This window comes from Haematobia irritans, chromosome 4 (genome assembly GCF_050003625.1).
Source record: "Haematobia irritans isolate KBUSLIRL chromosome 4, ASM5000362v1, whole genome shotgun sequence".
In the NCBI taxonomy this organism is placed as follows: Eukaryota; Metazoa; Arthropoda; class Insecta; order Diptera; family Muscidae; genus Haematobia; species Haematobia irritans.
In genome coordinates, this window is record NC_134400.1 from 196,961,143 (window position 1) to 196,974,825 (window position 13,683).

At 29.8% G+C, this 13,683-nt stretch overlaps 2 protein-coding genes across 2 annotated transcripts in view; both read right to left on the reverse strand.

Annotated features, from left to right (window-relative positions):
• LOC142235935 (uncharacterized) overlaps positions 1-13,683 on the reverse strand; it is a 40,163-nt gene that overhangs the window by 13,730 nt on the left and 12,750 nt on the right. The gene's annotated exons all lie outside the window — the stretch shown is intronic.
• Positions 2,174-8,147, reverse strand: LOC142234771 (lipase 3-like). The gene is made up of 3 exons (XM_075305954.1): positions 7,724-8,147; positions 6,931-7,662; positions 2,174-2,627 (listed from the first exon to the last, which is right to left on the reverse strand). The coding sequence occupies exons 1-3, from the start codon at positions 7,808-7,810 to the stop codon at positions 2,190-2,192; spliced, it is 1,257 nt and encodes a 418-aa protein (XP_075162069.1). The 5' UTR covers positions 7,811-8,147; the 3' UTR covers positions 2,174-2,189.

Here is a 13,683-nt window from a genome sequence, read left to right on the forward strand (position 1 = left end):
TGGTATATGGTGTTGGTATATGATCTCTAACAACCATGCAAAAATTGGTCCACATCGGTCCATAATTATATATAGCCCCCATATAAACCGATCCCCAGATTTGGCTTGCGGAGCCTAAAAGAGAAGCAAATTTCATCCGATCCGGCTGAAATTTGGTACATGATATTGGTATATGGTCTCTAACAATCATGGACAAATTGGTCCATATCGGTCCTTAATTATATATAGCCCCCATATAAACCGATCCCCAGATTTGGCTTGTGGAGCCTCTAAGAGAAGCATATTTCATCCGATCCGGCTGAAATTTGGTACATGGTGTTGGTATATGGTCTCTAACAATCGTGCAAAAATTGGTCCACATCGGTCCATAATTATATACAGCCCCCATATAAACCGATCCCCAGATTTGGATTGCGGAGCCTCAAAGAGAAGTAAATTTCATCCGATCCGGCTGAAATTTGGTACATGATGTTGGTATATGGTCTCTAAACACCATGCAAAAAATGGTCCACATCGGTCCATAATTATATATAGCCCCCATATAAACCGATCCCCAGATTTGGGTTGCGGAGCCTCTAAGAGAAGCATATTTCATCCGATCCGGCTGAAATTTGGTACATGGTGTTGGTATATGGTCTCTAACAATCATGCAAAAATTGGTCCACATCGGTCCATAATTATATACAGCCCCCATATAAACCGATCCCCAGATTTGGATTGCGGAGCCTCAAAGAGAAGTAAATTTCATCCGATCCGGCTGAAATTTGGTACATGATGTTGGTATATGGTCTCTAACAACCATGCAAAAATTGGTCCACATCGGTCCATAATTATATATGGCGCTCATATAAACCGATCCCCAGATTTGGGTTGCGGAGCCTCAAAGAGAAGTAAATTTCATCCAATCCGGTTGTAATTTGGAACATGGTGTTAGTATATGATCTTTAACAACTGTGCCAGAATTGGTCCATATCGGTCCATAATTATATATAGCCCCCATATAAAACATTCTCCAGATTTGACCTCCGGAGCCTCTTGGAGGAGCAAAATTCATCCGATCCGGTTCAAATTAGGCACGTGGTGTTAGTATATGGTCGCTAACAACCATACCATAATTGGTCCAATCACACAAAAATTGGTCCATATCGGTTCATAATCATGGTTGCCACTAGAGCCAAAAATAATCTACCAAAATTTTATTTCTATAGAAAATTTTGTCAAAATTTTATTTCAATAGAAAATTTTGTCAAAATTTTATTTCTAGAGAAAATTTTTTTAAAATTTTATTCGGTTCATAATAAAATTTTCATCATTGTCAAAATTTTATTTCTATAGAAAATTTTATCAAAATTTTATTTCTATAGAAAATTTTGTTCAAATTTTATTCGTTTCATAATCATGGTTGCCACTCGAGCCAAAATTAACCTACCAAGATTTTATTTCTATAGAAAATTTTGTCAAAAGTTTATTTCTATAGAAAATTTTGTGAACATTTTATTTCTATAGGAAATTTTGTTAAAATTATATTTCTGTAGAAAATTTTGTCAAAATTTTATATCTACTTTATCAAACTGAATTATATATGTATTGGATCGATCTTTTTTGATTTAATATATACCACGTATGGACTTACATACAATTTAGAAGATGGTGTTAGGAGGTTTTAAGATACCTTGCCATCGGCAAGCGTTACCGCAACTTAAGTAATTCGATTGTGGACGGCAGTGTTTAGATGAAGTTTCTACGCAATCCATGATGGAGGGTACATAAGCTTCGGCCTGGCCGAACTTACGGCCGTATATACTTGTTTGATTTAATATATACCACGTATGGACTTACATACAATTTAGAAGACGGTGTTAGGAGGTTTTAAGATACCTTGACATCGGCTAGCGTTACTTAAGTAATTCGATTGTGAATGGCAGTGTTTACAAGAAGTTTCTACGCAATCCATGGTGGAGGGTATATAAGTTTCGGCCTGGCCGAACTTACGGCCGTATATACTTCTTTTTTTAATTTTGGTAGATTTAAACACTAGTGGTCAACACTAAGTCGACTGCAACTTTTTTTCACAAAAAATCGATTATTTTATTTTTGACTTTTGTATTCCTTTCCTCCATTTGTATCACTAGTGTCTTTCCAACTGTTTCTACCCTCATGCCAATAAAACAAATTTCTTTGGAGATTTTCTAAAAGGGTTTATCTTTAAAATTATTACAAAAACTACCATTAAATGATATTTTCTCATATTTTTGCATTTTATCCACAACACAATCGTTAATTACCGATTTCACATTTTCGGCTAGAATAAAATCAAAATGATTATACTTTGTTAGCTTGAGACGATGTGGAATGACTTGAGATCCCATGATTTCGGCTAAATTCTGGATATCTTCAACAGTGGCTAGATAATCGTTTTCACTGAAATACAATTCAATTGGAGTTTGAAGTTTGATATTTGCCAATTTGTATGATGGTGGTGATGCTCGGCCATATTTCAGCATATTACGTTCATAACCAAAATCGAAAGCTTGAAATTTACACGATTCAGTCAGTTGCAGAAAATGTAGAGTGAGACGTGGTGACGAGCCGGCTGGTGTGGTGGCAAAGAAATCCGGTAAGAGGGTCTGTGGGTGATGAGAAGGAATTGAATAGGCGATGATTAACTAAATGTTTAGAAACTAAAGGGGTCTCCAATAGGAGGTGTTATATTCAAGGTAGGTCCCATGTTTTGAGATAAAAAAAATTCGATATATAGTTCCTTATAAAAAAAAAGGGCACTTAATAACGAAAACAGTATCAGCCAAATGGCTTCCACGACCATGCTAATACAACTATATAGTTTTCATGAAATTTTGCATAAGCAAATTCTAGAGAAGGATTATGATCTCTGCAAACATTATTTTCTTTTGAATTTTTATACCCTGCGTCACACTGTGGCACAGGGTATTATAAGTTAGTGCATACGTTTGCAACACCCAGAAGGAGACGAGGGTGGGCTCCTGAGTCGATATAGCCATGTCCGTCTGTCCGTGAACACATTTTTGTAATCAATTTCATCTTTTAAAATTAAATGATTCAAATAGAAACCGGTCCGAAACCGAATATAATACCGATTTTTACATAGCCACCCAGGTGGAAATGGGTCATTCCAGTCAAGATGATTTTTTAATTTCAAAATTTTTATCATTTTTGTAATGATTTTTTTTCGATTTCAATGCGATGTTGAAGTGTTTATATATCCCTTGTTGGTAATGGTCTAATTTGTAAACGTAACAGGAACCGAAATACAGGGTAATTCATAATAACACCTCTTGTTGGAAAACCCTATATTTTAGTGGGGAGAAAAAAATGTTTTGATCAATTAATCTTTGAATTTGAAATTACATATATTGAATTTTTCAATTAAAAAAATGTTTTAAAATTAATTTTTAGTTATTTTTTTTAATTAAAAACAAAGTTTTAAAATGTTGTAAAAAAATAGCATACATTTAATTAATTAAACTTTGAATTTGAAATTACATACATGAAAATTTTAAAAAACAAAATTTATTTTTAATTTTTTTTTTATTTATAAAAATGATTTCAAATTTAATTAAAAATTTATTTAAAAAATTGATTTTAAATATTTTTTTTTTAATTAAAATTTAGCATACATTTAATCAATGTATGGAAATTTTAATAAAAAAATTATTTTTAATTATTTTTTTATTTAAATATATCTAAAAAATGATTTCAAATTTAATTAAAAAATAATTTTTTGCAATTAAAATTTAGCATATAATTAATCAACTAAACTTTGGATTTGAAATTAGATAATAAACAAAATTTACTTGTAATTATTTTTTTTTATTTAAAAAAATATTTTCAAATTTAATTAAAAAAATGATTTTAAATTATTTTTTTTTAAATTAAAATCTAGCATACATTTTTTAAATTTTAATAAAAAAATTAATTTTAATTATTTTTAATTAAAATGTATCTAAAAAACTGATTTCAAATTTAATTAAAAAAAATTAATAAAAATTTAAAAAAAATTAAATTAAAATTTATAATTAATCAACTAAACTTTGGATTTGAAATTAGATAATAAACAAAATTTACTTGTAATTATTTTTTTTTATTTAAAAAAATATTTTCAAATTTAATTAAAAAAATGATTTTAAATTATTTTTTTTAATTAAAATTTAGCATACATTTAATCAATTAAACTTTGAATTTGAAATTATATACATGGAAATTTAAAAAAAAAAATTATTTTTAATTTAAATGTATCTAAAAAAATTACTTCAAATTTAATTTAAAAAAATAAATTTTTAAATTAAAATTTAGCATATAATTAATCAATTAAATTTTGGATTTGAAATTAGATAATAAAAAAAATTTACTTTTAATTATTGTTTTTATTAAAAAAAATATTTTCAAATTTAATTAAAAAAAATGTTTAATTAATTTAAATGTTTCTAAAAAAAAAATGATTTCAAATTTAATTAAAAAAAAATTAATTTTTTAAATTAAAATTTAGCATATAATTAATAAATTAAACTTTGGATTTGAAATTAGATAAAAAACAAAATTTACTTGTAATTATTTTTTTTATTTAAAAAATATTTCCAAATTTAATTTAAAAAAATGTTTAATTAAAAAAATGATTTTAAATAATTTTTTTTAAATTAAAATTTAGCATATAATTAATTAATTAAACATTGGATTTGAAATTAGATAATAAACAAAATTTACTTGTAATTATTATTTTTTATTTAAAAAAATATTTTCAAATTTTATTTAAAAAAATGATTTTAAATGTTTAATTAAAAAAATGATTTAGATAAAAAACAAAATTTACTTGTAATTATTTTTTTTTATTTAAAAAAATATTTTCAAATTTAATTAAAAAAATGTTTAATTAAAAAAATGATTTTAGATAATTTTTTTAAATTAAAATTTAGCATATAATTAATCAATTAAACTTTGGATTTGAAATTAGATAATAAACAAAATTTACTTGTAATTATTATTTTTTATTTAAAAAAATTTTTTCAAACTTAATTAAAAAAGTGTTAAATTAAAAAAATGATTTTAAATTATTTTTTTTTTATTAAAATTCAGCATACATTTAATCAATTAAACTTTGAATTTGAAATTATATACATGGAAATTTTAATAAAAAATTATTTTTAATTATTTTTAATTTAAATGTATCTAAATAAAAGGACTTCAAATTTAATTAAAAAAAATAAATTTTTTAAATTAAAATTTAGCATATAATTAATCGATTAGATTTTGGATTTGAAATTAGATAATAAACAAAATTTACTTGTAATTATTATTTTTTTTTTATTTAAAAAAATATTTTCAAATTTAATTAAAAAAAATTTTAATTAAAAAAATGATTTTAAATTATTTTTTTAAATTAAAATTTAGCATACATTTAATCAATTAAACTTTGAATTTGAAATTACATAAATGGAAATTTTAATAAAAAAATTATTTTTAATTATTTTTAATTTAAATGTATCTACAAAAAAAATGATTTCAAATTTAATTAATTTTTTTTTAATTAAAATTTAGCATATAATTAATCAATTAAACTTTGGATTTGAAATTAGATAATAAACAAAATTTACTTGTAATTATTTTGTTTATTTAAAAAAATATTTTCAAATTTAATTTAAAAAAAATGTTTAATTTAAAAAATTTTTTTAATTATTTTTTTTATTAAAATTTAGCATACATTTAATCAATTAAACTTTGAATTTTAAATTACATACATGGAAATTTTAATAAAAAAAAAATTATTTTTAATTATTTTTTTATTTAAATGTATCTAAAAAAATGATTTCAAATTTAATTAAAAAATAAATTTTTAAAATTAAAATTTAGCATATAATTAATCAATTAAACTTTGGATTTTAAATTAGATAATAAACAAAATTTACTTGTAATTATTTTGTTTATTTAAAAAAATATTTTCAAATTTAATTTAAAAAAATGTTTAATTAAAAAAATGATTTTATATTATGTTTTTTTTAATTAAAATTTTGCATACATTTAGTCAATTAAACTTTGAATTTGAAATTACATACATGGAAATTTTAATAAAAAAATATGTTTAATTATTTTTAATTCAAATGTATCTAAAAAAATGATTTAAAATTTAATTTAAAAAAAAATAAATTTTTTAAATTAAAATTTAGCATATAATTAATCAATTAAACTTTGGATTTGAAATTAGATAATAAACAAAATTTACTTGTAATTATTGTTTTATATAAAAAAATATTTTCAAATTTAATTAAAAAAATGTTTAATTAAGAAAATGGGTTGAAATTATTTTTTTTAATTAAAATTTAGCATACATTTAATCAATTAAATTTCGATTTTGAAATTACCTACATGGAAATTTTAATAAAAAAAATAATTTTAATTATTTTCAATTTAAATGTATCTAAATAAACAAAATTTACTTGTAATTATTTCTTTTATTTAAAAAACTATTTTCAAATTTAATTAAAAAAATGATTTTAAATTATTTTTTTTTAATTAAAATTTAAATTTCAATTAAATTTCAATTTTGAAATTACCTACATGGAAATTTTAATAAAAAATAAATTTTAATTATTTTTTTTTAGTTGAAAAAGGGTTTAAATGTATTTTTAATTGATTTTTTCAATTAAAAAAAAATGGTTTAAAATTAATTTTTAATTATAATTTAATGTTTAAATTGCTCTTCAATTAACAAAAAAAAAATATTTATGTGATGAAACCAAAATAAAAATAATAATTGCCAAAGTAACTGAGATTAAATTTGTGTAATTGTATCAATTAATTTTTTAATTGAAACATTCATGTATATAATTTTCAAAGTTTAAATAAAAAATTAATTGAACTAATTGGTATTTGATTATTAGTATTCGCGCTTAAACTTACCCGATTTATATATGGTGAATCTCTACCCACCATCGACTGTAAGGCCGTTATACATATATCTTCAAATGAGGGCTGCCGGCAAAAATCAGGTGCCAAGGATCTAAGTAATTCTCCAAAGCTATTACTCGATATGGAACCAAAGAAACTGGACAAAGCATTTGGTCTACCCAAATAAGGAGCCAATAATGCAGGCAATTGGGAGCGTACATGACACAGAAACACTCCGGGTCCCAACATATGAGATGATTTTATTTTCTGATTATATTTCGGTTTGCTCGAGAGTAAAATCATGAAAATTCTGGTGCCCTGTGAAAATCCCACATAATGAAGACTCTTTTGGCTCGTCTTCTCGAGTATATAATCAATTTTTGCTGGAACATCCATTTGACCAATTTCATCCCATGAGTAATCCATAAATTCCCTCGAAGATGGCGAAAGATTTGTGTGATTTCTTGAATACAAATTGCCACGAACATTACCCAGCCATACATCGAAACCACCATCGGCTAACATAAAGGGTAAACCATCATTGGGTCCATTAAGGACCCACATATCAGATGAGCATTGAGTACCATGCATTAGAAGTACGGCAGGTCTATTCGACTCTAACTGTGCGGTCTTTTGCAAAGACCGATGCGATTTCGGTATACGAAACATGGTCAAAATATAACCATCACTGGTTGTCACTTTATGATCTTCACATGGATAGCCATGTCGGGTAATGCGATCACACTGGAAACACCATAGAGTTTACATAGTTACCAAATTTTTAAGGGCACCTTTGTTTACTTACTGTGGTGGTCAAGGCCAAGGTTTTTGGTATGGGTTCAATAACCACTGCCATTACCCATAATGCTGCAAACCAACGAAATGACTGCATTTCTTTGAATTTAAATTACGCGTCCCCTTTATTTTCCAGGGGCAATTTTTGGAACGTGATTTGAAATTTTGTTTGTTTTTGATGGGTGTTTTTGCCGCAAAAGCACCAAGTCCAAGACAGTCTTCTACGACAGTTGAAACAGCTTTGTTTTGGTTAATCTATGCTCTGGCCCCATACAAAGCATGCAATCTCCACACATGAGCCAAAACATTAATATTGGAGTAACCGGTTTGTTTTGTTTTTTTTTTCTTTCCGAAAACCATTAAAAGCCCCACTTCCGATTCAATCAAATTAACTTGCTATCACGACTGTCATTCGTATTACAGAAAGTCTTAAACCATAGAAACAACATGAATGAATGACGCTTAAAAAACAAAAACAAAAATCACCAAGTTTATGCTCTTTGACAGGTTTTGTATGCTGTTACTCACAGCCTCTGAGCGTTTTAATTTATCTCTAATTGATCTCTTCACTCATCTCACAACTCCAACTCTCTCTCTCTCTCTATTAGCAGAGATTAATGCAGGGCTGCCAATAAAATTTGAAAAATAATCGTCACATTTTTTGGGAAAAAATCGTCAAAAAATCGGCAATTTAAATAATATTAAAATAAAACGTTTGTTTTGGTTAAAAACAAAAAAGTATTTATTTCGGATAAACAAAACGGAAAGTTAACACGCCCAACTATGCATTTCAATAAAAAAAGCACAATAAAAAAACACAAAACAAAAAACATTTAGAATCACCCCCAAAGTTGATCCATTCCTTGGTTTCTGTCCCTGTATTTGTTGTTCGTAGTTAACCAATTTTGATGAAATTTGATTCAGTGCGTTTTTGCCACGAACGCTATTGAATTTGCATCGGCTCAAGTTTAGATATGTTCCCATATTTAACAGGTTGGCTGATAAGTCCCCGGTCTGACACATAGATGGCGTCGCTTGTATTAAATGCAATTTGACGTCTGTAAAGGGTGATACGGTCAAAATTTGGTCAAGGGAAAACGCGTGTAAATCGGTGAAATCGTTTATTTAAAAAATCAAATTAAATTTCTTTTTCAAGTTCAATTAGTATAAAATTCAGGAAAAATATTCAGTTAGGCTTTCGCTTTTCCAAATCCGAATTGCCGGGCCTCACGCTTGACATCTGCCATCAGATTTTGTACAGCCACCTTGTCCACCTTCTTCGCCGCAGAAAGCCAGCTTGCCTTGAACTGCTGCTCGTCCTTAGCAGTTTTTTTGGTCTTCTTTAGGTTCCGCTTGACAATAGTCCAGTATATCTCAATTGGGCGGAGCTCTGGCGTGTTGGGAGGGTTCTTGTCCTTGGGAACCACCTGCACGTTGTTTGCGGCGTACCACTCCATGGCCTTTTTACCGTAATGGCAAGATGCCAAATCCGGCCAAAACAGTACGGAACAACCGTGTTTCTTCAGGAAAGGCAGCAGACGTTTATTCAAACACTCTTTCACGTAAATTTCTTGGTTGACAGTCCCGGAAGCTTTGAAAATGCTGCTTTTCAATCCACAGGTACAGATGGCTTGCCAAACCAGATATTTCTTTGCGAACTTTGACAGTTTTATGTGCTTGAAAATATCTGCTACGTTTCCCTTCCTGTCCCGGAAGCTGCTTGTAGTCGGCTTTGACGTAGGTTTTGTCGTCCATTACCATGCAGTCAAACTTCGTCAGCATCGTCGTGTACAGCCTCCGGGATTGCGCTTTGGCCGTCGTATTTTGTTTATCATCGCGATTTGGAGTCACTACCTTCTTGTAAGTCGATAGTCCGGCTCGTTTTTTGGCTCGATGCACGGTTGTAGACGATACACCCAGCTTATTTGCGGCATCTCGGAGAGAGAGGTTAGGGTTTCGCTTGAAACTACCGGCAACTCTCTTTGTCGTCTCAGCGGCTTCCGGTTTTCGATTTCCCCCCGATCCAGACTTCCTGGCTTTCGACAAACGTTCCCCAAACACTTTAATTACATTTGTAACGGTTGATTTGGCAACTTTTAGCGATTTTGCCAGCTTTGCAAAATCGCGATGAGCGAGCAAAATTTTGATACGCTGCTCTTCTTGCTTGGACGGTATTTTGACAACTGAAGAGTGAATTCCAAAATAAAAATAGGAGCAACATTCTACACACACACACACCTTCAAAATGAGGGGTGTTCAGGTTTTTTATATGCAAAATTGAAAGAAATACGTCAAGTTGTTATTGACCAAATTTTGACCGTATCACCCTTTAAGTCAATTAGTTTGTGAGATGGAGCGCCTTTTGTGAAGCAACTTTTGTTATTGTGAAAAAGAAATGGAAAAAGGAATTACGTGTTTTGATAAAATACTGTTTTCTGAAGGGAAAAAATACGGTGGAAGCAAAAACTTGGCTTGATAATGAGTTTCCGGACTCTGCCCCAGGGAAATCAACAATAATTGATTGGTATGCAAAATTCAAGCGTGGTGAAATGAGCACGGAGGACGGTGAACGCAGTGGACGCCCGAAAGAGGTGGTTACCGAAGAAAACATCAAAAAAATCCACAAAATGATTTTGAATGACCGTAAAATCAAGTTGATCGAGATATCAGAGGCCTTAAAGATATCAAAGGAACGTGTTGGTCATATCATTCATCAATATTTGGATATGCGGAAGCTCTGTGCAAAATGGGTACCGCGCGAGCTCACATTTGACCAAAAACAACAACGTGTTGATGATTCTGAGCGGTGTTTGCAGCTGTTAACTCGTAATACACTCGAGTTTTTCCGTCGATATGTGACAATGGATGAAACATGGCTCCATCGCTACACTCCTGAGTCCAATCGACAGTCGGCTGAGTGGACACCGACCGGTGAACCGTCTCCAAAGCGTGGAAAGACTCAAAAGTCCGCTGGCAAAGTAATGGCCTCTGTTTTTTGCGATGCGCATGGAATAATTTTTATCGATTATCTTGAGAAGGGAAAAACCATCAACAGTGACTATTATATGGCGTTATTGGAGCGTTTGAAGGTCGAAATCGCGGTAAAACGGCCCCATATGAAGAAGAAAAAAGTGTTGTTCCACCAAGACAACGCACCGTGTCACAAGTCATTGAGAACGATAACAAAAATTCATGAATTAGACTTCGAATTGCTTCCCCACCCACCGTATTCTCCAGATCTGGCCCCCAGTGACTTTTCTTGTTCTCAGACCTCAAAAGCATGCTCGCAGTTAAAAAATTTGGCAGCAATGAAGAGGTGATAGCCGAAACTGAGGCCTATTTTGAGGCAAAACCGAAGGAGTACTACCAAAATGGTATCAAAAAATTGGAAGGTCGTTATAATCGTTGTATCGCTCTTGAAGGGAACTATGTTAGACCAGGGACTTATCTGCCAACCTGTTATCCAGGTCGCAGTCACTTTCGATCTTCACGATCTCATTGACTTTGTCCCCAATTTGACATCTGTTCAAGGTCACCGGTTTACATTGTACCACGTGTTTCCTCTGCATCAAAGACGAATAGGCCACAGTCCATTTAACTTGTGTACTTATCCAGGTCGCAGTCACTCCAGATCTACACGATCCCATTGTCTCTGCCCTTCATTTGGCTTGTGTACTTACCCAGGTCGCAGTCACTCCAAATCTACACGATCCCATTGTCTCTGCCCTTCATTTGGCTTGTGTACTTACCCAGGTCGCAGTCACTCCAGATCTACACGATCCCATTGCCTCTGCCCTTCATTTGGCTTGCGTACTTACCCAGGTCGCAGTCACTCCAGATCTACACTATCCCATTGTCTCTGCCCTTCATTTGGCTTGTGTACTTACCCAGGTCGCAGTCACTCCAGATCTACACGATCCCATTAACGCTGTACTTACCAAGGTCACCATTCCTAGTATCGTCGCATATATACACTCCGCCTTCCCGGGTCTCTAGTTCGTTCTAGGGCACTGTTCGTTCGTTATTCCTCGTCGCTTAGTATTATTCTAGTTCTACTCGCTCCACATCAGGTTTCACAGGATCACCTTTGACTCACCACTGTCTCGTTTACATACGTCGCACCGGATTTATGGGGCGTACTTAACTAGGTCGCCATTTAATCGCCCAGTCCTTCAGAGCGTACTTAACCAGGTCGCCATTTAATCGCCCAGTCTTTCAGAGCGTACTTAGCCAGGTCGCCAGTCAATCACACACATTCGCCAACGCATGTTTCCGCCTGGACTTCGAGAGCGTATTTAGTCAAGTCGCCATTTCACCACCCAAATTCGCCAGTGCAAGATCCTGCCCAGATCTCTTACCAAGATACGACGCAAGTCAGCTCACCTCTACCGTCCATCAGACCAAATCCGTGGTTAGTCTAGTCCGGTGTGCTTAACCAGGCCACCATATCAAGCCTCGTCGAAGCAGTACCCTGTACTCACATCATCCGCAGCCCAACCAATTATATACTACTCTAACGATTTACCATAAATAAAACTTAAATATCGACATAAAACACCGTCTTTTCCTTTCTCGGTCACTACACAAACAAATTTTTGTGAGGGAAAATTCCCCCGCGAGCAATACCCCAGCGACCGGAGGAAACTCGTCGTTACAAGAATATTTTGTGAAAATTTTATTTCTATAGAAAATTTTCTCAAAATTTTATTTCTATAGAAAATTTTGTGAAAATTTTATCTCTATAGAAAATTTTGCCAACATTTATTTCTATAGAAAATTTTGTCAACATTTTATTTCTATATAAAATTTTGTGAACATTTTATTTCTATAGAAAATTTTGCCATAATTTTATTTCTATAGAAAATTTTGTCAAAATTTTATTTCTATAGAAAATTTTGTCAAAATTTTATATCTATGGAAAAATTTGTCAAAACTTTATTTCTATAGAAAATTTTGTAAAAATTTTATTTCTATAGAAAATTTTGTCAAAATTTTATTTCTATAGAAAATTTTGCCAAAATTTGATTTCTATAGAAAATTTTGTCAAAATTTGATTTCCATAGGAAATTTTGTCAAAATTTTATTTCTATGGAAAATTTTGCCAAATTTTATTTCTAAAGAAAATTTTGTCAAAATTTTATTTCTATAGAAAATGTTGTCAAAATTTTATTTCTATGGAAAATTTTGTCAAAATTTTATTTCTATAGAAAATTTTGTGAAAATTTTATTTCTATAGAAAATTTTGTGAAAATTTTATTTCTATAGAAAATTTTGTGAAAATTTTATTTCTATAGAAAATTTTGCCAACATTTTATTTCTATAGAAAATTTTGTCAAAATTTTATTTCTATAGAAAATTTCGTCAAAATTTTATTTCTACAGAAAATTTTGTGAAAATTTTATTTCTATAGAAAATTTTGCCAAAATTTTATTTCTATAGAAAATATTGCCAAATTGTATTTCTATAGAAAATTTTATTTCTATAGAAAATTTTGTCAAAATTTTATTTCTATAGAAAATTTTTTCGAAATTTTATTTCTATAGAAAATTTTGTCAAAAATTTATTTCTATAGAAAATTTTTTCGAAATTTTATTTCTATAGAAAATTTTGTCAAAATTTTATTTCTATAGAAAATTTTGTCAAAATTTTATTTCTATAGAAAATTTTGTCAAAATTTGATTTCTATAGAAAATTTTGTCAAAATTTGATTTCCATAGGAAATTTTGTCAAAATTTTATTTCTATGGAAAATTTTGTCAAAATTTTATTTCTAAAGAAAATTTTGTCAAAATTTTATTTCTATAGAAAATTTTGTCAAAATTTTATTTCTATGGAAAATTTTGTCAAAATTTTATTTCTATAGAAAATTTTGTGAAAATTTTATTTCTATAGAAAATTTTGTGAAAATTTTATTTCTATAGAAAATTTTGCCAACATTTTATTTCTATAGAAAATTTTGTCAAAATTTTAT